Below are 25,358 nucleotides of genomic sequence, written 5' to 3'. Positions count from 1 at the left end.
ATGTGAGACAGGTCTGGACTGCAGGCGGACCAGGAAAGTACCCACACTCGTTTTTTATGAAGCCACGCTGTTGTAACAAGTGCTAAATGTGGCTTGGCATTGTCTTGCTGAAATAAGCAGGGACGTCCATGAAAAAGACGGCGCTTAGATGGCAGCATATGTTGTTCCAAAACCTGTATGTACCTTTCAGCATTAATGCTGCCTTCACAGATGTGTAAGTTACCCATGCCTTGGGCATTAATGCACCCCCATACCATCACAGATGCTGGCTTTTGAACTTTGCCTCGATTACAGTCTGGATGGTTCGCTTCCCCATTGGTCCGGATGACACGATGTCGAATATTTCCAAAAACAATTTGAAATGTGGACTCGTCAGACCACAAAACACTTTTCCATTTTGCATCAGTCCATCTTAGATGATCTCAGGCCCAGAGAAGCCGGCGGCGTTTCTGGATGTTGTTGATAAGTGGCTTTCGCTTTGCATAGTAGAGCTTTAACTTTCACTTACAGATGTAGCGACAAACTGTATTTAGTGACAGTGGTTTTCTGAAGTGTTCCTGAGCCCATGTGGTGATATCCTTTAGAGATTGATGTTGGTTTTTGATACAGTGGCGTCTGAGGGATCATTTAATGTTGGTTTCCGGCCATGCCGCTTACGTGGAGGGATTTCTCCAGATGCTCTAAACCTTTTGATGATATTATGGACCGTAGATGTTGAAATCCCTAAATTTCTTGTTATTGCACTTTGAGAAACGTTGTTCTTAAACTGTTTGACTATTTGCTCACACAGTTGTAGACAAAGGGGTGTACCTCGCCCCATCCTTTCTTGTGAAGGACTGAGCATATTTTGGGAAGGTGTTTTTATACCCAATCATGGCACCCACCTGTTCCCAATTAGCTTGCACACCTGTGGGGTGTTCCAAATAAGTGTTTGATGAGCATTCCTCAACTTTATCAGTATTTATTGCTACCTTTCCCAACTTCTTTGTTATGTGTTGCTGGCATCAAATTCTAAAGTTATTGGTTATTTGCAAAAAAATAAAAAAAAGTTTATCAGTTTGAACATCAAATATGTTGTTTTTGTCGCATATTCAACTGAATATGGGTTGAAAAATTTTTGCTAATTATTGTGTTTCGTTTATATTGACATCTAACACAATTTCCCAACTCATATGGAAACGGGGTTTGTAGAAGAAGTAATTGCTATGTCCAACTTTTCACTGATGATTCTTCAGTCTCCGCTCATAATCCTAAAAACTGCCAATCCAGTTCATTATGTTCAGTATTTTGTGTTAATTTATGGGGGGGGGGGCGTCCGTTGTATCCTTGAGCAAGACGCTTCACCCTTGCTCCTGATGGGTGGTGGTTAGGGCCTTGCATTGCAGCTCCCGCCTTCAGTATGTGAATGTGTGAGTGAATGGGTGAATGTGGAAATAGAGCCTTTGAGTACCTTGAAGGTAGAAAACCGACATACAAGTATAACCCATTTATCTGACACTTTCAGATTTTGACCGGTGAGGACTGGAATGCTGTGATGTACCACGGGATCGAGTCTCAAGGAGGTGTCCGTCGTGGAATGTTCTCCTCCGTCTACTTCATTGTCCTCACGCTTTTTGGAAACTGTATCTTTTTTAAAAAGTACTTTGGTACATGAGCGACCCCGCTTTCAAGATTTTCAGGATACTGGCTGTCTCTCAGCGTACCGTAATACCGAGGAACGTACCTCAACCATGATCCTAATACCAAGGTACGTACCAAACTGTGACCCCAATATTGAGGTACGTACTGAACCGTGACTCTAATGTGTGAACAATAATACCGAGGTACATATCGAACTGTAAGGTACATACCATTATACCAATTACAGTGGTGAACCGTGACCCCTATACTGAGGATACGTACCAAACTGAGTACTTTGGTACATGTGACCCTGCTTTCAAGTTTTTCAGCCCGTTTCGCTGCAGGTCCGCAGGCCATGCCCCCCTCCACACTTACATTCAAAAATGTTGGCTCATTTTTATACTTGGCAAACTCATCCCGCGGGCCTGATAAAACCCGGGCCTTACATTTGACACCGCTGCCATAGGTGGACCATTGCATGAACCCATCCATCCATTTTCTACTGCTTGTCCCTCTCAGGGTCGCTGCAGTCTATGCCAGCTGCATTCCCCTACTGTTATTTTCTCTTGAGTCCCGTTGTCCAGATACCCTCCTGAACGTCTTCTTGGCCATCGCTGTTGATAATCTCGCAAATGCGCAGGAGCTAACGAAGGTACGATTAAAATTTTTTTCACAAAATGACTCTTTGCGTACACTGATGTCGTTCTTCAACTTGGCTGAAGGATGAAGAGGAGCAGGAGGAAGCGGCCAATAAGAAGCTGGCCCTACAGAAAGCTTTGGAGGTGAAGGAAGTCAGCCCCATGTCAGCAGCCAACATCTCCATTGCTGCGTAAGTTTTATTTGCCCCTTTTTACCCGCATCCTCAGTTTGTAATCGCCATCTTACATCTTCAATTTGACTTTGTATTTCTGGGATTTCCTCTCGTCATTCCTGCTCCTCTGGCTTTAGTCTGCTTCACTCAAGCCCACTATTCACCTTTTGCAATTAAAGAAGCACCATTCATTAACACTTTAATGATAATAATAATAGATTTTATCTGTGAAAAAGCACTTTACGTTGCGCGAACAACCTCTAAGTGCCACAGTGTAAAAAATAGTAATAATAATAATACTAATAATAAAAAGATAATTAAAAAAAATTAGCAACAGCCCAATAGCTAGAACCACCATGCATATCTATAAAAATACTTTTTTTTTTTTTTTAAAAAGGAGGGTTTTTAACCCTTTTTAAAAGCATTCACAGTCTGTGGTGCCCTCAGGAAGTCAGGGAGAGCGTTCCATAGACTGGGAGCAGCGGCGCAGAAAGCCCGGTCTCCCATAGTTCGTAGCTTTGTCCTTGGAGGTTGGAGGAGGTTAGCCTGTTTGGAGCGGAGGTGTCGTGTGGAGGATTTGGGGGTGAGCAGTTCTTGGAGGTAGGCGGGGGCAGTGAGTTAGTCGGGAGATTTAACTTTAACGTTTTTCTCCTTTCTTGATAACTCTCGTTTTTATTTCAGACACCGACGCACAATAATCAATCCTGTTAGAAAATTATGCAAACAATCATATTAGATCAAATCCATCCATCCATTTTCTAACGCTTGTCCCTTTCGGTGTCACAGGAGCCCATCTCAGCTGCATCCGGGTTTAAGACGGGGTAGAACCTGGACAAGTGAGGATTTAATCCAAATTTAGCACGTCAGTAAACATTGTAAGTAGGGAGGTCTTTCCAGCACGTCAATATTTATTCTTGGCCGGGAACTGTCGGATTCTCAGGACATTGTGAACAGTTGCAAGTTTTCCTGCCACAACTCGCGTAATGAACAAAAGGAAAAAACGTAGGATTTATTCGTGCAATAGTTGATTACTGCGAGGTTTGTTCTCCCGGGACGCAATCGGACTATTCCGGACAAGACTTGCAGGTAGGAACATATTTATTTTCTAAAGAAATCTTGGCAGGGAGTGAGGTAAACAAACATAAACTATGGCGTGGAACAAATACGAAACTGTGGAATGAAACAAACAGCTTAAACTATGTCTAAGAACAAACGTAAAACTGTGGTATGAAACAAACAGCATAAACTATGGCTAGTAACAAACACGAATCTGTGGCATGAAAAAAACAGTACAAATTATGGCTAGGAACAAACACGAAATTGTGGCTTGAAACAAACAGCATAAACTATGGCTTGGAACATACAAGAAACTGTGGCATGAAACAAACAGCATAAACTATGGCTAGGAACAAACACAAATCTGTGGCATGAAACAAACAGCATAAACTATGGCTAGGAACAAACACGAAACTATGGCATGACTCAAACAGCATAAATTATGGCCAGGAACAAACACAAAACTGTGGCATGAAACAAACAGCATAAACTATGGCATGGGACAAACACGAAGCTGTGGCATGAAACAAACAGCATAAACTATGGCATGGAACAAACACGAAAATGTGGCATGAAACAAACGGCATACACTATGGCTTGGAACAAACACAAAACTGTGGCATGAAAAAATAGCATAAACTATGGTTTGGAACAAACATGAAACTGTGGCATGAAAAAAACAGCATAAACAATGGCTAGGAACAAACACGAAACTGTGGCATGTAACAAACAGCATATTAACTATGGCTAGGAACAAACACAAAACTATGACATGAAACAAACAGCATAAACTATGGCTTGGAACAAATACGAAACTGTAGCATGAAACCAACAGCATAAAGTATGGCTTGGAACAAACACGAAACTGTGGCAAGAAATAAACACGACTTACGTGGACACGGTATGAATCGAGCAACATGAACTGTGGAATAGCATGAAAACAAGCATGAAACTACCAGCATAACTACGGCATAGCACAACACGAAACCGCGACACGGAAACAAATAATGACGCCTGGACGACCGACTGGCAAAGGTGGGCTTAAATCATGTCTCTTGATCGGAATCAGGTGCGCGCCCCGAACACCAGAGGCAGGTGAAAATCATAAGTCGCCGTGGTAACTAAAACAAACAAGGGTGCACAAAAACAGGAACTAATGGAGTCTAAAACTAACAGAACATAATGCAAACATGATCCGGACCACAGATCATGACATCGCTTTGAGTCACTAGAGAAGAGGTCCCCGGATACGGCCCTCCAGCGTCCAAAATCCGGCCCGTGGGAAGTCCCAAGTTAAAATAAAAATAATAATTATTTTATTGTATTTTTAATTTTAATTTTTTTAAATCTGTCCTTTCTAATCCATTATACTGTTGTTACCTATTGTAATAACAGTAGTACCCATATTGTTGTGTGTGTATATATATATATATATATATATATATATATATATATATATATATATATATATATATATATATATATATATATATATATATAGCCCGGCCCCCGGCCAAATTGTTTTAACCCAAAGTTTGGGGACCCCTGCACTAGAGAAAAGCGCTATATAAATATAATTCACAATATGGGACAAGCGGTAGAAAATGAATAGATGAATGGATGGCATGTAATTGCTACTGATTAGCATTAGCGATTTTTCATGGCGATTTTAACACATACCTACAGTATTAACACTTTTTAGGATGCAAGAAAAGACAAGACTGGCACATTCAACTTAATGGCAAAGACTACTCTTGACTACGGCAACACAGCTCGGACAAAGTGAGATAAATGCATACTTTCAAATGATAGTGTAAGATGACAAAATATAACAACTGGATAGCACAGTTGACGTGTTAAATGTTGAATAAATAAAATTATTTGACAGTTAAACAATTAAAATTTTTAACAGACAAAAGTACTGAAAATCGGTGTTAACTGGGAATTGTTACTGTTTTGCTTCAAATGTGCAAGGTACATATACCTAGCTTATATGTTTACATGTGTGTTCTTGTCAGTGTTTTAAAAGTGCTCGATTTGTCAAGTTTTTAAAAACAATTTTACTCGAGAAGTAAATTAATGAAGTCACATTTTAATTGCCATCCTCCTCCCTAAGAAAACACCAGCGAGCTAACTCCTGTCCTTCTTCATCACCAGCTGCTATTTTTTATTATTTTTTTGCTGTAATTTTTTGAGTGTCAAACTGTTTTTCTGTCAAATAACTTTTCGTTGTGTTCCGTGAACTCAGGGTTTCATGACAAAACAGAAGGAGCTAAAACATTTTTTTAACATGATATTCAAACAAGGACAATTTTGGTATGAAACTCCTGATGTGTTTTGAGTTCCTGCTTTTTCTAAAAAAAAACAACATGTCTGCTTACTAATACGTGGATGGTGTTTTGCAAAAAGGTGTCCTTTGGAGTGAATTAGAAGGTGACCAGGCGGACTCTCAGTTCCCGTCCACCTGGTCACCTTCGCACTTGTGTCTCATTTGTTCTTTTTTGTTTTTTTGTTCTGCATGTACAGTTTTGTAAAGCAAAATCGAGACGCGCTCTCTCGCAGGTCGTCCATCAACAGCATTCAGTCACTGTGAGTTATCGCTCTCTGCTACAATATTTCCCTCCTTGTCTCCTCTCCTCTGTCCTCCGCATTCAGCCTTGATTTCCTTCCTTCTTTTCTCCCCAAAATCTAAACGGTCGCCGCGTAGTTGTTGTTGCATTTAGCATTGGAGTGCACGACAAGCAGCACATTTACAAATCTGCAACACTGTGTTTGTTTGTAAATTGCTGACACACCAAAATAGTTTGCGCTCCTCGGGGCGACCTTTGTGTACTTTATTGATGGTCCCACCTGCTGTTGTTAATTATCCGCTCCCCGTGTTCCCTGACTTGAATAATTTCTGCGTGTTTAATTTCCATTGCCTTTAAGCATCATATATTACATACAAACCCCATTTCCATATGAGTTGGGAAATTGTGTTAGATGTAAATATAAACAGAATACAATGATTTGCAAATCATTTTCAACCCATATTCAGTTGAATGTGCTACAAAGACAACATATTTGATGTTCAAACTCATAAATATATATATTTTTTTGCAAATAATCATTAACTTTAGAATTTGATGCCAGCAACACGTGAGAAAGAAGTTGGGAAAGGTGGAAATAAATACTGATAAAATTGAGGAATGCTCATCAAACACTTATTTGGAACATCCCACAGGTGTGCAGGCTAATTGGGAACAGGTGGGTGCCATGATTGGGTATAAAAACAGCTTCCCAAAAAAATGCTCAGTCTTTCACAAGAAAGGATGGGGCGAGGTACACCCCTTTGTCCACAACTGCGAGAGCAAATCGTCCAAAAACTTTAAGAACTACGTTTCTCAAAGTGCAATTGCAAGAAATGTAGGGATTTCAAAATCTACGGTCCATGATATCAGCAAAAGTTTCTGAGAATCTGTAGAAATCACTCCACGTAAGCGGCATGGCTGGGTACCAACATTTAATGACCGTGACCTTCGATCCCTCAGAATGCATTGTATCAAAAACCCACATCAATCTGTAAAGAATATCTCCGCATGGGCTCAGGAACACTTCGGAAAACCACTGTCACTAAATACAGTTCGTCGCTACATCCGTAAGTGCAAGTTAAAGCTCTACTATGCAAAGCGAAAGCCATTATCAACAACATCCAGAAACCCCGCCGGCTTCTCTGGGCCCGGATCATCTAAGATGGACTGATGCAAAGTGGAAAAGTGTTCTGGAGTCTGACGAGTCCACATTTCAAATTGTTTTTGGAAATGTTCGACATCATGTCATCCGGACCAAAGGGGAAGCCAACCATCCAGACTGATATCGACACAAAGTTGAAAAGCCAGCATATATGATGGTATGGGGGTGCATTATTGACCAAGACATGGGTAACTTACACATCTGTGAAGGCACCATTAATGCTGAAAGGTACATACAGGTTTTGGAACAACATATGCTGCCATCTAAGTGCCGTCTTTTTCATGGACACCCCTGCTTATTTCAGCAAGACAATGCCAAGCCACATTCAGCACGTGTTACAACAACGTGGCTTTGTAAAAAAAAAGAGTGCGGGTAATTTCCTGGCCCGCCTGCAGTCCAGACCTGTCTCCCATCGAAAATGTGTGACGCATTATGAAGCGTAAAATACGACAGCGGAGACCCTGGACTGTTGAATGACTGAAGCTCTACATAAAACAAGAATGGGAAAGAATTCCACTTTCAAAGCTTCAACAATTAGTTTCCTCAGTTCCCAAACGTTTATTGAGTGTTGTTAAAAGAAAAAGTAATGTAACACAGTGGTGAACATGCCCTTTCCCAACTACTTTGGCACATGTTGCAGCCATGAAATTCTAAATTAATTGTTATTTGCCCCAAAATAAAGTTTATGAGTTTGAACATCAAATATCTTGTCTTTGTAGTGCATTCAATTGAATATGGGTTGAAAAGGATTTGCAAATCATTGTATTCTGTTTTTATTTACATCTAACACAATTTCCCAACTCAAATGGAAACGGGTTTTGTACAGTTTAGGACAAAAAGCCTCATTAACACATATTTCTGCTTTAACATGATGGATTATGATTGAAATACCGTAATCCATAATGGTAACACTTTAGTATGGGGAACATATTCACCATTAATTTGTTGATTATTAACATGCAAATTAGTAACATATTGGCTCTTAATTAGTCATTATTAAGTACTTATTAATGCCTTATTCTATTATACAACCAGTACAACCCTAACCCTCTAACCCTAACCTTAACCCTAACCCTAGCCAAATAACTAAATTAATTCTTAGTTACTTAGAACATGTTCACCATACTAAAGAGTTAACCATTATTTTTCTAGCATTCATGTTCTATGTACATAACTTCATTGATCGTAAGGTAACCTCTAGCAAACCAGCATCGTAATGTTAAACAACTTTTCAAATAAGATTTCCAAACCTAAATGATCACCTGTTTTTTTAATTTATTTTTAAAAATAATCAGTCCAACAAAATAAGTGACAATAATTCCATAATAATTACAGATGTCTGATAATATCGGGCTGCCGATATTATCGGCCGATAAATGCTTTAAAATGTAGTATCAGAAATTATCGGTATCGGTTTCGAAATTATCGGTATCGGTTTCAAAAAGTAAAATGTATGACTTTTTAAAACGCTGCTGTGTACACGGATGTAGGGAGGGATACAGAGCACCAATAAAAGAAGTCACATAATATCTATGGCTTTTCACACACACAAGCGAATGCAAGCATACTTGGTCAACAGCCATACAGGTCACACATAGGGTGGCCGTATAAACAACTTTAATACTGTTACAAATATGCGCCACACTGTGAACCCACACCAAACAAGAATGACCAACATATTTCGGGAGAACATCCACACCGTAACACAACATAAACACAACAGAACAAATAACCAGCACTAACTCTTCCAGGATGATACAACATGCACCCCCTGCTACCCTCAACCCCGCCCACCTCAACCTCCTCATGCTCTCTCAGGGAGAGCATGTCCCAAATTCCAAGCGGCTGTTTTGAGGCATGTTAAAAAATTGTACTTTGTGACTTCAATAATAAATATGGCGGTGTCATGTTGGCATTTTTTTTCCATAACTTGAGTTGATTTATTTTGGAAAACCTCGTTACATTGTTAAATGCATAACAACATTTTTAGGCATAATAATATGTTAATTCCACGACTGTATATATCGATATCGTTTGATATTGGAATTGGGAAGTAAGAGTTCGACAATATCGGAATATCGGATGTCTGCAAAACAGCCATTATCGGACATCTCTAATAATAATACACTTCCAATTCCAAAACCAAACCCGGGGCCCAGCGACATTCAGAACAGCAATCAACTGAGCAATTGAGAGAACACACAAACATGACACAAAACAATCCAAAAGTAGTGGAACAAAAACGAACAATATCGACAGTTGCATTACATATTGTTGAACAAATGTCCTAATTTTCACATTTAGATCCTTCACATGCGTGTGGCTCATCTCCTTCTCCAGGATAAGCTCATGCAGGCATAAAATGCAGGCTACTTTATATGGTTGACGCCTCTCTGTTGGACTAAACTTCCTTTTTTCTCCCCGCTTTTAAAATAAAAATTCAGATTTGGGTCTTCTCAGACCACACCCTCGACTTGAGCCCAAAGAGCCAGCCTCCTAACCCCGCCTGTGGATCGGATCATCCCCATTAATAACTACAAACCCCGTTTCCATATGAGTTGGGATATTGTGTTGGATGTAAATATAAACGGAATACAATGATTTGCAAATCCTTTAAATCCCACATCAATCTGTAAATAATATCACCACATGGGCTCAGGAACACTTCAGAAAACCACTGTCACTAAATACAGTTCGTCGCTACATTCGTAAGTGCAAGTTAAAGCTCTACTATGCAAAGTGAAAGCCATTTATCAACAACATCCAGAAACGCCGCATGCTTCTCTGGGCCTAAAATCATCTAAGATGGACTGATACAAAGTGGAAAAGTGTTCTGTGGTCTAACGAGTCCACATTTCAAATTGTTTTTGGAAATGTTCGACATCGTGTCATCCGGACCAAAGGGGAAGCCAACCATCCAGACTGATATCGACATAAAGTGGAAAATCCAGCATCCGTGATGGTATGGGGGTGCATTAGTGCCCAAGGCATGGGTAACTTACACATCTGTGAAGGCACCGTTAATGCTGAAAGGTACATACAGGTTATATGCTGCCATATAAGCGCCGTCTTTTTCATGGACGCCCCTGCTTATTTCAGCAAGACAATGCCAAGCCACAGTCAGCACGTGTTACAACAGCGTGGCTTCGTAAAAAAAAAACAGTGTGGGTACTTTCTTGGCCTGCCTGCAGTCCAGACCTGTCTCCCATGGAAAATGTGTGACGCATTATGAAGCGTAAAATACCACAGCGGAGACCCCGAACTGTTGAACGATTGAAGATCTACATAAAACAAGAATACGAAAGAATTCCACTTTCAAAGCTTCAACAATTAGTTTCCTCAGTCCCCAAACGTTTTTTTTAGTGTTGTTAAAAGAAAAGGTGATGTAACACAGTGGTGAACATGCCCTTTCCCAACTACTTTGGCACATGTTGCAGCCATGAAATTCTAAGTTAATTATTATTTGCAAAAAAAAAATAATTTTATGAGTTTGAACATCAAATATATTGTCTTTGTAGTCAATTCAACTGAATATGGGTTGAAAAGGATTTGATAATCATTGTATTCTGTTTTTATTTACATCTAACACAATTTCCCAACTTAAATGGAAACGGGTTTTGTTTAAGTACACGTTCTACTAATAAATACAATGCAGCACAGTTATTTCAAAGCCAATAGTCATGCGATTGCTATCAAGAAATCAACTGAATGAGTTTTTCTACTTCTTTCCCTTCAGTGTCACGTCTGTCATGTTCCTCTTCAAAAAAAACTGTCTTTGTCTTGAACCGTGTGTGTAAACTTGTACTGTGTGTTGTTTTTGTACTTTTGCACGTCAGTCTGGGTATGTCTTCTGTGTGTCTCGTAGGAGCTATACTTTCTATTCTTCCCCTGCTCGACGCATCTTGAGGTACAGGTGACCAGCTGGAACCGACTAAACTAATCCACAAAGAATCATAAAGAAATCGTATCCAATCATTTTTTTTATTTCCCAGGAAATAACAATTTTTTTCCATTTCAAACCCACATTGTCTATAAGGGGAAAAAAAGGACATTTCCATTCATTTGTGTGATTTTCCCATTCTGTTGCCATTCTTGTTGGCATTGTTAATTGTTTTTTTCTTGCCTGCCTGCTACATTCAGCATGTCCTGTGGCACAATTAATTGTGTCATTAAAATCTGCATGCCGTTGTCTGTCATGTCGTACTTTACAGGACAAATGGTTGCAGGAAAAATGAACGTAAAAGTGGTGGGGCGTTTGACATTTACTTTACATTTACTTCTCACAAACAGTGAAATGTGCACACAAACTCTAGTACACTGATTTAGTACTAGTACCTATACACTAGAGCAGTGATTCTCAAAGTGGTACGCCAAAGAATCACTTAATAAAATATTCAAACAGTGTTACTGTTCAAAATGTGTGTAAAGTGACATTAGCCCAAAAATATTACATATACACTATATTGCCAAATGATCGGAATCAGCTGTCTTATACACTTGGGTATAAACTCAAGCACTTAGGCATGGAGACTGTTTCTACAAACATTTGTGAAAGAATGGGTGTCAGGTTCTAACACTGATGACATCTATTAGACAAGACAAAAAGGCAAACAATCAAACAGAGACATAATTAAAATTGGACTCAGAATCTGAGGAGAGACATGGCCACTGTGCAGCGTTGTACAGTCCTCCACCACGCTCTGCCCCAAGATCGTGCTTATCCTTCTTTATTTGATCCCCCCCATTCTCACAGCTGCTTCCTCCGGGAAGTGGATCGTGACCAGCGTTGCCTTCGGTTCCCGAACAATTTCAAACAAAGTCCCATAAAATTGTTCAAAAAGGGTTCCATAAAATAGATCAAAGAGAGTCCCATAAAATAGATCAAAGAGGGTCCAATAAAATAGATCAAAGAGAGAGTTCGTAAAAATACTTTAAAAATAGTTCCTGTAGAAGAAGGGCAGATCTGCCATCTGTCCGCATGGAAGTCCAGCATTCTTCTTGGAAAGTTTCAGCCTTTTGTCTTCTTAAAGTTAAAGTTAAAAGTACAAATGTTTCTTGTCCGGAACACAATGTAATACAAAGTTTTATTTGATAATTTACACACAATTTTTCGGACAATGGGCCGCTTTCAGTGATTTCCAGCGTGGAACTGTCATTGGATGCTGTCACAAGGTGTTGATGACGAACCCCAAGATGCAGAGAAGGCAGGCTTTGTGCGGGAAAACATAATTTAACGTCCAAATATTGAAGGCAAAACACAAACCAGGAACCAGGAAAACCGGAGACAGGAAACCGGAACAAGAATCAGGAACCAGGGAACAGCTCACAAGTGACGAGGAACCAGGGAGAACTGGAGACAGAAAGCAGTCCGCGACATACGACGACAGCGACAGGTAGCAATGACATCGACATTGACAATACTCCAGCCCTGACTGGAGGACAGAGCAGGTTTAAATAGTAGCCGGCTCAGGGAGAAAACAAGAAATAAGCCAAATAAGAGCGCTGACAGGAAATAAAGACAGGAAAAACCAAAACATAACCAAACTGTCAGTGACAAACCTGTGCAACAAATCCAGTCATCAAATTTCCTCGCTCCTAAATATTGCAAAGTTAGATGTCTGCGTTATTATAAGAAAATTGAAGATTTTGGGAACAACAGCAACTCAGCCGCAAAATGGTAGGCCACGTAAATTGATAGAGAGGGGTCAGCAGATGCTGAAGTGCATAGTGCAAATAGGTCGCCGACTTTCTGCTACAGAGCTCCAAACCTCATGTGACATTCCAATTAGCCCACGTACAGTACGCAGAGAGCTTCATGGAATGGGTTTTCATGGCCGAGCAGCTGCATCTAAGCCATACATCACCAAGTCCAATGCAAGGCGTCAAATGCAGTGGTGTAAAGCACGTCGCCACTGGACTCTAGAGCAGTGGGCACGTGTTTTCTGGAGTGATGAATCACGCTTTTACATCTGGCAATCTGATGCACCAGTCTGGGTTTGGAGGTTGCCAGGAGAACGGCATTGTACCAAGTTTGAAATTTGTTGGAGGAGGAATTATGGTTAAATAACTTAGATTTACAAATAACTTAGATTTATATTGCGCTTTTGTAGACACTCAAAGCGCTCACGGAGAAGTGGGAACTCATCATTCATTCACACCTGGTGGTGGTAAGCTACATCAGTAGCCACAGCTGCCCTGGAGTAGACTGACGGAAGCGTGGCTGCCAGTTTGCACCTACGGCCCCTCCGACCACCACCGATCATTCATTCATCATTCATTCACCAGTGTGAGCGGCACCGGGGGCAAAGGTGAAATGTCCTGCCCAAGGACACAACGGCAGCGATTTTTTGGATGTCAATAGGTGAGAAGCGAACCTGCAACCCTCAGGTTTCTGGCCGGCCGCTCTACCCACTACTCCATGCCGCCGTTAGAGGTTGTTTTTCAGGAGTTGGACTAGGCCTTTTAGTTCCAGTGAAAGGAACTTTGTATGCCCCAGGATACCAAAACATTTTGGGCAATTTCATGCTCCCAACCTTGTGGGAACAGTTTGGAGCGGGCCCCTTCCTCTTCCAACATGACTGTGCACCAGTTCACAAAGCAAGGTCCATAAAGACATGGATGACAGAGTCCGGTGTGGATGAACTTGACTGGCCTGCACAGAGTCCTGACCTGAAGCCGATAGAACAGATTTTTTCAACCTTTTTTGAGACAAGGCGCATTTTTTTCCATTTAAAAATCCGGAGGCACACCACCAGCAGAAAACGTTAAAAAAATGAAATTCCACCAGGTCCTCCTCGTGCTTTATTTTGAATTTGTTGGTGTTTTCCTGTGTGTAGTGCTTTAGTTCTTGTCTTGTGCTGTTATTTTGGTGTTTTCCTGTAGCAGTTTTATGTCTTCCTTTGAGCGCTATTCCCCGCACCTACTTTGCGTTAGCAAGAAAGGCTATTGAAGTTGTTGCTATTCTTCTTTGTGGGGACATTGTTGGTTGCCATGTCATGCACGCTGTCTGTCTCTGCTCCACACGCTGCAAGTTTTTGCTGTCGTCCAGCATTCTGTTTCTGTTTACTTTGAAACCAGTTCAGTTTTACTGTCATTTTACATAGCCATCCCTATGCTTTATTGCCTTTTCCTTTTGTTCATTTTTGGCTGAAGTGTTTCATACCTTTTTTTTACCTGCACACTGTGGTCTGCATATTGGGATCACAGTTCTACAGCCAAATTCTACACAGCATGGACACTAAGGAACGGCACAGTATTTGCAGATTATAATTATTCATTTGGAAAAAAAAAAGTTTTTTTTGGTCCAATTAGGTGACGTTGCATCGTTTCCCACGGCACACAAGACAATCGCGGCACAGTGGTTGAAAAACTTTGCGATAGAACACCTTTGGGATGAAATGAGAACCAGGCCTCATCGACCAAGATCAGTGTGTGACCTCACCTATGCCCTTTCGGAAGAATGGTCGAAAATTCCTATAAAGACACTCCGCAACCTTGTGGACAGCCTTCCCAGAAGAGTTGAAGCTGTAATAGCTGCAAAAGGTGGACCCACATCATATTGAGCCCTATGGGTTAGGAATGGGATGGAACTTGAAGTTCATATGTGAGTCAAAGCAGGTGGATTAATACTTCTGGCAATATAGTGTACTTCTAAATAAAAGCTCTGCGCTGTGTTTGAAAAAAAAAAATATTTAGGCGTACCAGGAGAGTCAAGTGTTTTCCGAGTTGGTATTTGGTGAAAACAAATAGAGAATCGCTGCACTAGAATATGTATAGAGTGTGAAAGGTTTTCCATTTCACCGTGTTTTTGATCCCGCAGCATTAATTAATTCAGCAATTCTCCCCTTTGCTTTGGCTCCTGTGTGTTTGTGGATTATTTATTTGTACGGAGTGTCCATTTCATTTCCAAATGACATCAACACTTCACATGAAATACCACAAACAGAAACATGACTAGCCTGCACGTGTTTAAAGTCACGTGACTCCTGAACGAACCAGTGAACGGTAAGCTCCATCTTTCTTAAGCAAACACTTTGAGTCCAGCTTGTGCGCTCAATCAATGCCTTCCACTTTTCTTGGTTTTATGTATGTGATCATACATGAAATGATATCTTGTTGAAAAATACTAAATAATATACATCTGTCTTAATTTTTGCCCTGTTTTGCATGCAAAATATCAGTTAATGAATAACAGTGCGTTTCATATCACACATGTATTCCTAGCCCCTTCCTGCCCCGTCACTCATAACAATATAATGGAAATTAATGTACAAACCCTGTTTCCATATGATTTGAGAAATTGTGTTAGATGTAAATATAAACGGAATACAATGATTTGCAAATCCTTTTCAACCCATATTCAGTTGAATATGCTTCAAAGACAACATATTTGATGTTCGAACTGATAAACATTTTTTTATTTGCAAATAATCATTAACTTTAGAATTTGATGCCAGCAACACGTGACAAAGACATTGGGAAATGTGGCAATAAATACTGATAATGTTGAGGAATGCTCATCAAACACTTATTTGGAACATCCCACAGGTGTGCAGGCTAATTGGGAACAGGTGGGTGCCATGATTGCGTATAAAAGCAGCTTCCATGAAATGCTAAGTAATTCACAAACAAGGATGGGGCGAGGTACACCAATTTGTAAGCAAATTGTCGAACAGTTTTAGAACAACATTTCTCAACGAGCTACTGCAAGGAATTTTGGGATTTTACCATCTACGGTCCGTAAAATCATCAAAAGGTTCAGAGAATCTGGAAAAATCACTGCACGTAAGCGATGATATTACGAACTTTTGATCCCTCAGGCGATACTGCATCAAAAACCGACATCAGTGTGTAAAGAATATCACCACATGGGCTAAGGAACACTTTATAAAATCACTGTCAGTAACTACAGTTGGTCGCTACATCTGTAAGTGCAAAATAAAGCTCTACTATGCAAAGCTAAACCCATTTATCAACAATAACCTGAAACGCCACCGGCTTCGCTGGGCCCAAGATCATGTAAGTTGGACTGATGCAAAGTGGAAAAGTGGTCTGACGAGTCCACATTTCCCAAATTATATTTGGAAACAGAGGACGTGGTGTCCTCCAGAACAAAGAGGAAAATAACCATTTGGATTGTTATAGGCGGAAAGTTCAAAAGCCAGCATCTGTGATGGTATGGGGGTGTATTAGTGCTCAAGGCTTGGGTAACTTCCACATCTGTGAAGGCACCATTAATGCTGAAAGGTCCATACAGGTTTTGGAGCAACATACGTTGTCATCCAAGCAACGTTATCATGGACGCCCCTGCTTATTTCAGCAAGACAAGTGTTACAACAGCGTGACTTTGTAAAACAAGAGTGCGGGTACTTTCCAGAACTGTCTCCCATGGAAAATGTGTGACCCATTATGAAGCGTAAAATACGACAGCGGAGACCCCGGACTGTTGAACGACTGAAGCTCTACATAAAACAAGAATGGGAAAGAATTCCACTTTCAAAGCTTCAACAATTAGTTTCCTCAGTTCCCAAACGTTTATTGAGTGTTGTTAAAAGAAAAGGTGATTTAACACAGTGGTGAACATGCCCTTTCCCAACTACTTTGGCACGTGTTGCAGCCATGAAATTTTAAGTTAATTATTTGCAAAAAAAAAACAAAGTTTATGAGTTTGAACATCAAATATGTTGTCTTTGTAGCATATTCAACTGAACATGGGTTGAAAAGGATTTGCAAATCATTGTATTCCGTTTATATTTACATCTAACACAATTTCCCAACTCATATGGAAACGGGGTTTGTAATTTCCTCAATGTCCCCGTGGTGTGGTCTTGTAAGTCAGTGGAAGTAGTAGTTTGCACATTATCTACATGCCGTGGGGTTATCTATTTTCATCTTTTTGCTCAAGCTGCATGTTCAAGCGTGTTAAGTTTGCTGTCTCCAGCAGTGTTCCATGCATGTTATATACAAACCCCGTTTCCATATGAGTTGGGAAATTGTGTTAGATGTAAATATAAACGGAATACAATGATTTGCAAATCCTTTTCAACCCATATTCAGTTGAATGCACTACAAAGACAACATATTTGATGTTCAAGCTCATAAACTTTTTTTTTTTTGCAAATAATAATTAACTTAAAATTTCATGGCTGCAACAAGTGCCAAAGTAGTTGGGAAAGGGCATGTTCACCACTGTGTTACATCACCTTTTCTTTTAAAAACACTCAATAAACGTTTTGGAACTGAGAAAGCTAACTGTTGAAGCTTTGAAAGTGGAATAAGCAGGGGCGTCCATGAAAAAGACTGCGCTTAGATGGCAGCATATGTTGTTCCAAAACCTGTATGTACTTTTCAGCATTAATGGTGCCTTCACAGATGTGTAAGTTACCCATGCCTTGGGCACTAATGCGCCCCCATACCATCACAGATGCTGGCTTTTCAACTTTCCGTCTAGATGGTTCGCTTCCCCATTGGTATTCCCGATATTACCAAAAACAATGTGAAATGTAGACTCGTCAGACCACAGAACACTTTTCCACTTCGCATCAGTCCATCTTAGATGATCTCAAGCCCAGAGAAGCCGGCGGCGTTTCTGGATGTTGTTGATAAATGGCTTTTGCTTTAGAGCTTTAACTTGCACTTACAGATGTAGCGACGAACTGTGTTTAATGACAGTAGTTTTCTGAAGTGTTCCTCAGCCCATGTGGGGATATCCTTTAGAGATTGATGTCGGTTTTCGATACAGTGCTGTCTGAGGAATCGACGGTCACGGTCATTCAATGTTGGTTTCCGGCCATGCCGCTTACGTGGATTAATTTTTCCAGATTCTCTGAACCTTTTGATGATATTATGGACCGTAGATGTTGAAATCCCTAAATTTCTTGCAATTGCACTTTGAGAAACGTTGTTCTTAAACTGTTTGACTATTTGCTCACGCAGTTATAGACAAAGGGGTGTACCTCACCCCATCCTTTCTTGTGAAAGACTTGAACATTTTTTGGGAAGCTGTGTTTATACCCAATCATGGCACCCACCTGTTCCCAATACGCCTGCACACCTGTGGGATGTTCCAAATAAGTGTTTGATAAGCATTCTTCAACTTTATCAGTATTTATTGCCACCTTTCCCAACTTCTTTGTCATGTATCGCTGGCATCAAATTCTAAAGTTAAAATGTTTATCAGTTTGAACATCAAATATGTTGTCTTTGTAGCATATTCAACTGAATATGGGTTAAAAAGGATTTGCAGCTCATTGTATTCCCTTTATATTTACATCTAACACAATTTCCCAACTCATATGGAAACGGGGTTTGTAATCAGTAGGTTATTTCGTATTTTCAAGTCTGCTGCCAGCTAAGCCATTGGATGCCAGCGTGACTGATCGTTCACCTGCCAAATTTATTTCCACTCGACTTCTCTGGCATCTGTCACTTGTCATCATTGCGGCGGCAGCTCGCAAGCTGGAATTATCTGCTTGAATTCTGTCAATCAGACCATCACTGGTTCCTTATCCTACTTCTGACATTTCCTGACTGAGTTTTTCCTGTGACATTTTGTTCATAAAGGAAAAAAAGAACATTCGGGGAAGTTTGGAAATCGTTTTTGTAGATACATGTGTGTATGCTAAAATAGTCATCTCAGGGCTTCAGTCGAACGGCAACTGAACTCTCTGGTTTGTCTTGGAAGATGTTTGGTCTTTCATCCAAGTAGGCTTCATCAGTTCGTGCTTACAGACTTAGATTGGCATACTGGTCACCTTCTGTGACCAGAATATTTCTAACTCCTGTTCTTTGTTGGAGGCTGAATTGCAGAGTCTTTTAGGGATGGTTGAAAGGACAGTGTTGTATGTAGGAGATCACCACCTTTGTTAGGGATGGCTTTTCAACATTGACATAGATGGTTTCCCTCATTCCTCTTTCATACCATCCATCCTCCCTGTCTAGAACCTGTACATGTTTGTTCTCAAAGGAGTGATGTTTCCCCCTGATGCTGGTGTCTATTTCTTCGTGAATGGTGGTGATTTCTTCTTTGTTTAGTTGGTGCTATTTCTTCTTCACAGGTGGCAACTATTCATTCTTCGTTTGTGGCGACTATTTCTTCCTTGATAGCAGTGGCTATTTCCTATTCGTCGATGGCGGCTATTTCTTCTCTCGTCTCTATTTTGTCGTTGGTGGTGGCTATTTAATCTTCAATGGTGGCAAAGTTTTTTTCCTTCATTGCGGTGGCTATTTCCTATTTGTTTGTGGCGGCTAGTTTTTCCTTGATAGCGGTGGCTATTTCTTATTCGTTGATGGTGGCTATTTCTTCTCTCATTGGTGGAGGCTATTTCTTCTTCATCAATGGCAGCTATTTCTTCTTTGTTTGGGGCGGCTATATCTTCTTTGTTGATGGTAGTTATTGTTTTCTCTTCTCTCTATTTCGTCGTCAGTGGTGGCTATTTCTTTTTTGTTTTGTGGCGGCTATTTATTCTTCGATGGTGGCAGCTATTTCTTCCCTGATAGCAGTGGCTATTTCCTATTTGTTGGTGGCAGCTACTTCTTCCTTGTACGCAGTGGCTATTTCATATTAGTTGATGCTAGCTATTTCTTCTCTCATTAGTAAAGGCTATTTCTTCTTCGTCAATGGCAGCTATTTCTTCTTCGTTTGTGGCGGCCATATCTTCTTCGTTGATGGGAGTTATTTTTTCTCTTCTCTCTATTTCCTCATTGGTGGTGGCTATTTCTTTTTCATTTTGTGGCGGCTGTTTGTTCTTTATTGGTGGCGGCTACTTCTTCTTTGATGTCAGTGGCTATTTCCTATTCGTTGATGGTAGCTATTTCTTCTCTTGTCTCTATTTCGTCGTCAGTGGTGGCTATTAAGCAGTTTTGTGGCGGCTATTTATTTTTCGCTGGTGGCAGCTATTTCTTCCTTGATAGCAGTGGCTATTTCCTATTCATTGATGGTGGCTATTTTTTCTCTTGTCTCTGTTTCGTCGTTAGTGGTGGCTATTTGTTTTTCCTTTCGGGGCAGTTATTCATTTTTCCTGTGGTTTATGGTGGCTATTTCTTATTCATTGGTGGCTGCAAATTCTTCTTAGGTGGTGGCAGTAGGTGCTATTTCTTCTTCATTGGTGGCGACTGTTTCTTCCTTGACAGCAGTGGCTATTTCCTATTTTCGTCGCTGGTGGTGGCTATTTATTTTTCATTTCATGGCAGCTATTTATTCTTTGTTGGTGGCAGCTATTTCTTCCTTGATAGCAGTGGCTATTTCCTATTCGTTGATGTTGGCTATTTCTTCTCTTCTCTCTATTTCGCCGTTGGTGGTGGCTATTCATTTTTCGTTTTGTGGTGGCTATTTATTCTTCAATGTTAGCAATGTTATCTTCCTTCATTGCGGTGGCTATTTCCCATTTGTTGATGGCAGCTATTTCTTTTTCGTTTGTGGTGGCTATATCTTCTTCTTTGACGGTAGTTATTTATTCTCTTCTCTCTAATTCGTCGTTAGTGGTGGCTATTTCTTTTTTGTTTATACTTCATTGGTGACTGCTAGTTCTTCCTTGATAGCTGTGGCTATTTCCTATTTGTTGATGGTGCCTATTTTTATCTAATTGATGGCGACTATTTGTTCTCCGTCAATGGCAGCTATTTCTTCTTTGTTTGTTGCGGCTACATCTTCTTTGTTGACGGTAGTTATTTCTTCTCTTCTCTCTATTTCGTCGTTGGTGGTGGCTATTTCTTTTTCGTTTTGTGGCGGCTATTTATTCTTCATTAGTGGTGTCTTTTTCTTCCTCGATAGCTGTGGCTATTTCCTAGTCGTTGGAGGCAGCTCTTTCTTCCTTGAGCGCAGTGGCTATTTCCTATTTGTTGATGCTGGCTAATTCTTTTCTCATTGGTGGCAGCTAATGAGCTTTTTCTTCTTTGTTTGGGGCGGTTTTATCTTCTTCGTTGATGGTGGCTATGCCTTCTTCTAGGCGGCTATTTCTCCTTTGTCGAAGGTGGCTTTTTCTTCTTCATCCATGGTGCCTATTTCTTCTTTTTTGTTAGTGGCGGCTAGTTTTCCTTTGGCTATTTCTTCTCTCATTGGTGGAGGCTATTTCTTCTTCATCAATGGCAGCTATTTCTTCTTTGTTTGGGGCGGCTATATCTTCTTTGTTGATGGTAGTTAATGTTTTCTCTTCTCTCTATTTCGTCGTCAGTGGTGGTTATTTCTTTTTCATTTTGTGGCAGCTATTTATTCTTCATTGGTGGCGGCTACTTCATCCTCGATAGCTGTGGCTATTTCCTATTTGTTGGTGGCAGCTCTTTCTTCCTTGAGCGCAGTGGCTATTTCCTTTTTGTTGATGGTGGCTATTTCTTCTGTCATTGGTGACGGCTATTTCTTCTTCGTCAATGGCAGCTATTTCTTCTTCGATTGTGGCGGCTATATCTTCTTCGTTGATGGGAGTTATTTTTTCTCTTCTCTCTATTTCATCGTTGATGGTGGCTATTTCTTTTTCATTTTGTGGCGGCTATTTATTCTTCATTGGTGGCGGCTACTTCCTGCTCGATAGCTGTGGCTATTTCCTATTCATTGGTGGCGGCTACTTCCTGCTCGATAGCTGTGGCTATTTCCTATTCATTGGTGGCGGCTACTTCCTCCTCGATAGCTGTGGCTATTTCCTATTCATTGGTGGCAGCTATTTCTTCCTTGAGCGCAGTGGCTATTTCCTATTTGTTGATGGTGGCACATTTTTCTCTCATTGGTGGCAGCTATTTCCTCTCCGTTTGTGGCGCCTATATCTTCTTCATTTACGGTAGTTATTTTTTTCTTCTCTCTATTTCGTCGTTGGTGTTGGCTATTTATTTTTCGTTTTGTGGCGGCTGTTTATTCTTCATTGGTGGCGGCTAGTTGTTCTTTGATAGCTGTGGCTATTTCCTATTTGTTGATGGTGGCTATTTCTTCTCTTATTGGTGGCAGCTAATGAGCTTTTTCTTCTTTGTTTGTGGCGGATATTTCTCCTTTGTCGATGGATGCTTTTTCTTCTTCATCCATGCTGCCTATTTCTTCTCCGTTGTTAGTGGCGGCTATTTTTCCTTTGGTTTATGGTGGCTATTTCTTATTCGTTGGTGGCTGCGAATTCTTCCTAGATGGTGGCGGCCTTTGCTTCCAGTAGGGTGTGTAAGCTAGGAATCTAAGAGAAAACAGACTATGGACGGGACTCTCGCCACTATATTGGATCCACTACGGACTGGACTCTCACTGTTATGTTGGATCCACTATGGACTGGACTTTCATAATATCCTGTTAGACCCACTCGACATCCATTGCTCTCGGTCTCCCCTATGCGGTCCTCTCCAATGTTTCTCATAGTCACTGTCACCGACGTCCCACTGGGGTGAGTTTTTCCTTGCCTGTACGTGGACTCTGTACCGTGGATGTCGTTGTGGCTTGTGCCAGAATTTTAGTTAAAGGGGAACATTATCACCAGACCTATGTAAGCGTCAATGTATACCTTGATGTTGCAGAAAAAAGACCATATATTTTTTTAACCGATTTCCGAACTCTAAATGGGTGAATTTTGGCGATTTAAACGCCTTTCGATTTATGGCTCTCGGAGCGATGACGTCAGAACGTGACATCACCTAGGTAATGAAGCCTCCATTTTCTCAAACATGTTATTTTCCGTTTTTTCGACTATTTTCTGTAACCTTGGAGACATCATGCCTCGTCGGTGTGTTGTCGGAGGGTCTAACAACACTGACAGGGAGGGATTCAAGTTGCACCACTGGCCCGAAGATGCGAAAGTGGCAAGAAATTGGACGGAATTTGTTCAAAATACGAGGGTGTGGTGAAAGCCGACGAAATCGTCAGTCGTTTGTTCCGCACACTTTACCGACGAAAGCTATGCTACTACAGCGATGGCAAAATTGTGTGGATATCCTGCGATACTCAAAGCAGATGCATTTCCAACGATAAAGTCAAAGAAATCTGCCGCCAGACCCCCATTGAATGTGCTGGAGGGTCTGCACATTTTACCGGCGATGCTAATGCAGACATGGCACAGAGCGGTATGGATAACCTGCAGATGCATTTCCAACGATAAAGTCAACGAAATCACAAAGGTGAGTTTTGTTGATGTTGTTGACTTATGTGCTAATCAGACATATTTGGTCGCGGCGTGACTGCCAGCTAATCGATGCTAACATGCTATTTAGGCTAGCCTTATGTACATTTGAAATTATATTTACATCCAGCGTTTCAGTCCACCCACATTTAATGCCAAACTAACACTTACCAATCGACGGATTTAAGTTGATCCAGTGTCATAAGATGCGAAACTTCCGATCGTTGGTCTGCACATTTTACCGGCGAAGCTAAGGTAGACATGGCCGAATAGCGTCAATAGCTATTCGCGCAATAGCTTCAGTTTCTTTCTCCAATTTCGTTTTCGCTATCTGCCTCCATACTCCAACCATCCGTTTCAATACATGCGTAATCCGTTGAATCGCTTAATCAATCAATCAATCCATGTTTATTTATATAGCCCTAAATCACAAATGTCTCAAAGGACTGTACAAACCATTATGATTACGACATCCTCGGAAGAACCCACATAAGGGCAAGAAAAACTCACACCCAGTGGGCAGGGAGAATTCACACCCAGTGGGACGCCAGTGACAATGCTGACTATGAGAAACCTCGGAGAGGACCTCAAATGTGGGCACCCCCCCCCCCCCACATTTGAGGACCAATGGATGTCGAGCGGGTCTAACATGATACTGTGAAAGTTCAATCCATAGTGGCTCCAACACAGCCGCGAGAGTTCAGTTCAAAGCGGATCCAAGACAGCAGCGAGAGGCCCGTCCCCAGGAAACCATCCTAAGCAGAGGCGGATCAGCAGCGTAGAGATGTTCCCAACCGATACACAGGCGAGCGGTCCATCCTGGGTCCCAACGAGCGGTCCATCCTGGGTCTCGACTCTGGACAGCCAGTACTTCATCCATGGTCATCGGACCGGAACCCCTCCACAAGGGAGGGGGGTGGGGGTGGGGGGGGGGGGCAGAGGAGAAAAAGAAAAGAAGCGGCAGATCAACTAGTCTAAAAAGGAGGTCTATTTAAAGGCTAGTGTATACAAATGAGTTTTAAGGTGAGACTTAAATGCTTCTACTGAGGTAGCATCTCGAACTGTTACCGGGAGGACATTCCAGAGTATTGGAGCCCGAACGGAAAACGCTCTATAGCCTGCAGACTTTTTTTGGGCTTTAGGAATCACTAATAAGCCGGAGTCTTTTGAACGCAGATTTCTTGGTACAATACAATCGGCAAGATAGGATGGCGCTAGACCGTGTAGTATTTTATACGTAAGTAGTAAAACCTTAAAGTCACATCTTAAGTCCACGGGAAGCCAGTGCAGGTGAGCCAGTGTAGGCGTAACAAGATCAAACTTTCTTGTTCTTGTCAAAAGTCTAGCAGCCGCATTTTGTACCAACTGTAATCGTTTAATGCTAGACATGGGGAGACCCGAAAATAATACGTTACAGTAATCGAGACGAGACGTAACAAACACATGGATAATGATCTCAGCGTCTTTAGTGGACAAAATGGAGCGAATTTTAGCGATATTACGGAGATGAAAGAAGGCCGTTTTAGTAACGCTTTTAATGTGTGGCTCAAAGGAGAGAGTTGGGTCGAAGATAATACCCAGATTTTTTACCGAGTCACCTTGTTTTATTATTTGGTTGTCAAATGTAAAAGTTGTATTATTAAATAGAGGTCGGTGTGTAGCAGGACCGATAATCAGCATTTCCGTTTTTTTGGCGTTAAGTTGCAAAAAATTAGCGGACATCCATTGTTTAATTTCATTAAGACACGCCTCCAGCTGACTACAATCCGGCGTGTTGGTCAGCTTTAGGGGCATGTACAGTTGGGTGTCATCAGCATAACAGTGAAAGCTAATACCGTATTTGCGTATGACGTCACCTAGCGGCAGCATGTAGATGCTGAAGAGTGTAGGGCCAAGGACCGAACCCTGGGGAACTTCACGCGTTACCTTAACATAGTCCGAGGTCACACTGTTATGGGAGACGCACTGCACCCTTTCAGTAAGATAAGAGTTAAACCAAGACAGGGCTAAGTCTGACATACCAATTCGTGTTTTGATAAGCTCTAATAAAATATTATGAT

General features: G+C 41.1%; 1 protein-coding gene across 1 annotated transcript in view; it reads left to right on the top strand.

Moving 5' to 3' along the window:
* Positions 1-25,358, top strand: part of LOC133536415 (voltage-dependent N-type calcium channel subunit alpha-1B-like) — a 446,201-nt gene that overhangs the window by 237,053 nt on the left and 183,790 nt on the right. The window contains exons 16-19 of the mRNA XM_061876915.1: positions 1,505-1,622; positions 2,205-2,272; positions 2,343-2,449; positions 6,014-6,076. Coding sequence (XP_061732899.1) covers positions 1,505-1,622; positions 2,205-2,272; positions 2,343-2,449; positions 6,014-6,076 — 356 coding nt within the window. The remainder of the gene's footprint in view (positions 1-1,504; positions 1,623-2,204; positions 2,273-2,342; positions 2,450-6,013; positions 6,077-25,358) is intronic.

This window comes from Nerophis ophidion, linkage group LG17 (genome assembly GCF_033978795.1).
Source record: "Nerophis ophidion isolate RoL-2023_Sa linkage group LG17, RoL_Noph_v1.0, whole genome shotgun sequence".
In the NCBI taxonomy this organism is placed as follows: domain Eukaryota; kingdom Metazoa; phylum Chordata; class Actinopteri; order Syngnathiformes; family Syngnathidae; genus Nerophis; species Nerophis ophidion.
Note: the sequence above shows the minus strand (reverse complement) of the source record. Positions and strands in the feature narration are given on the sequence as shown.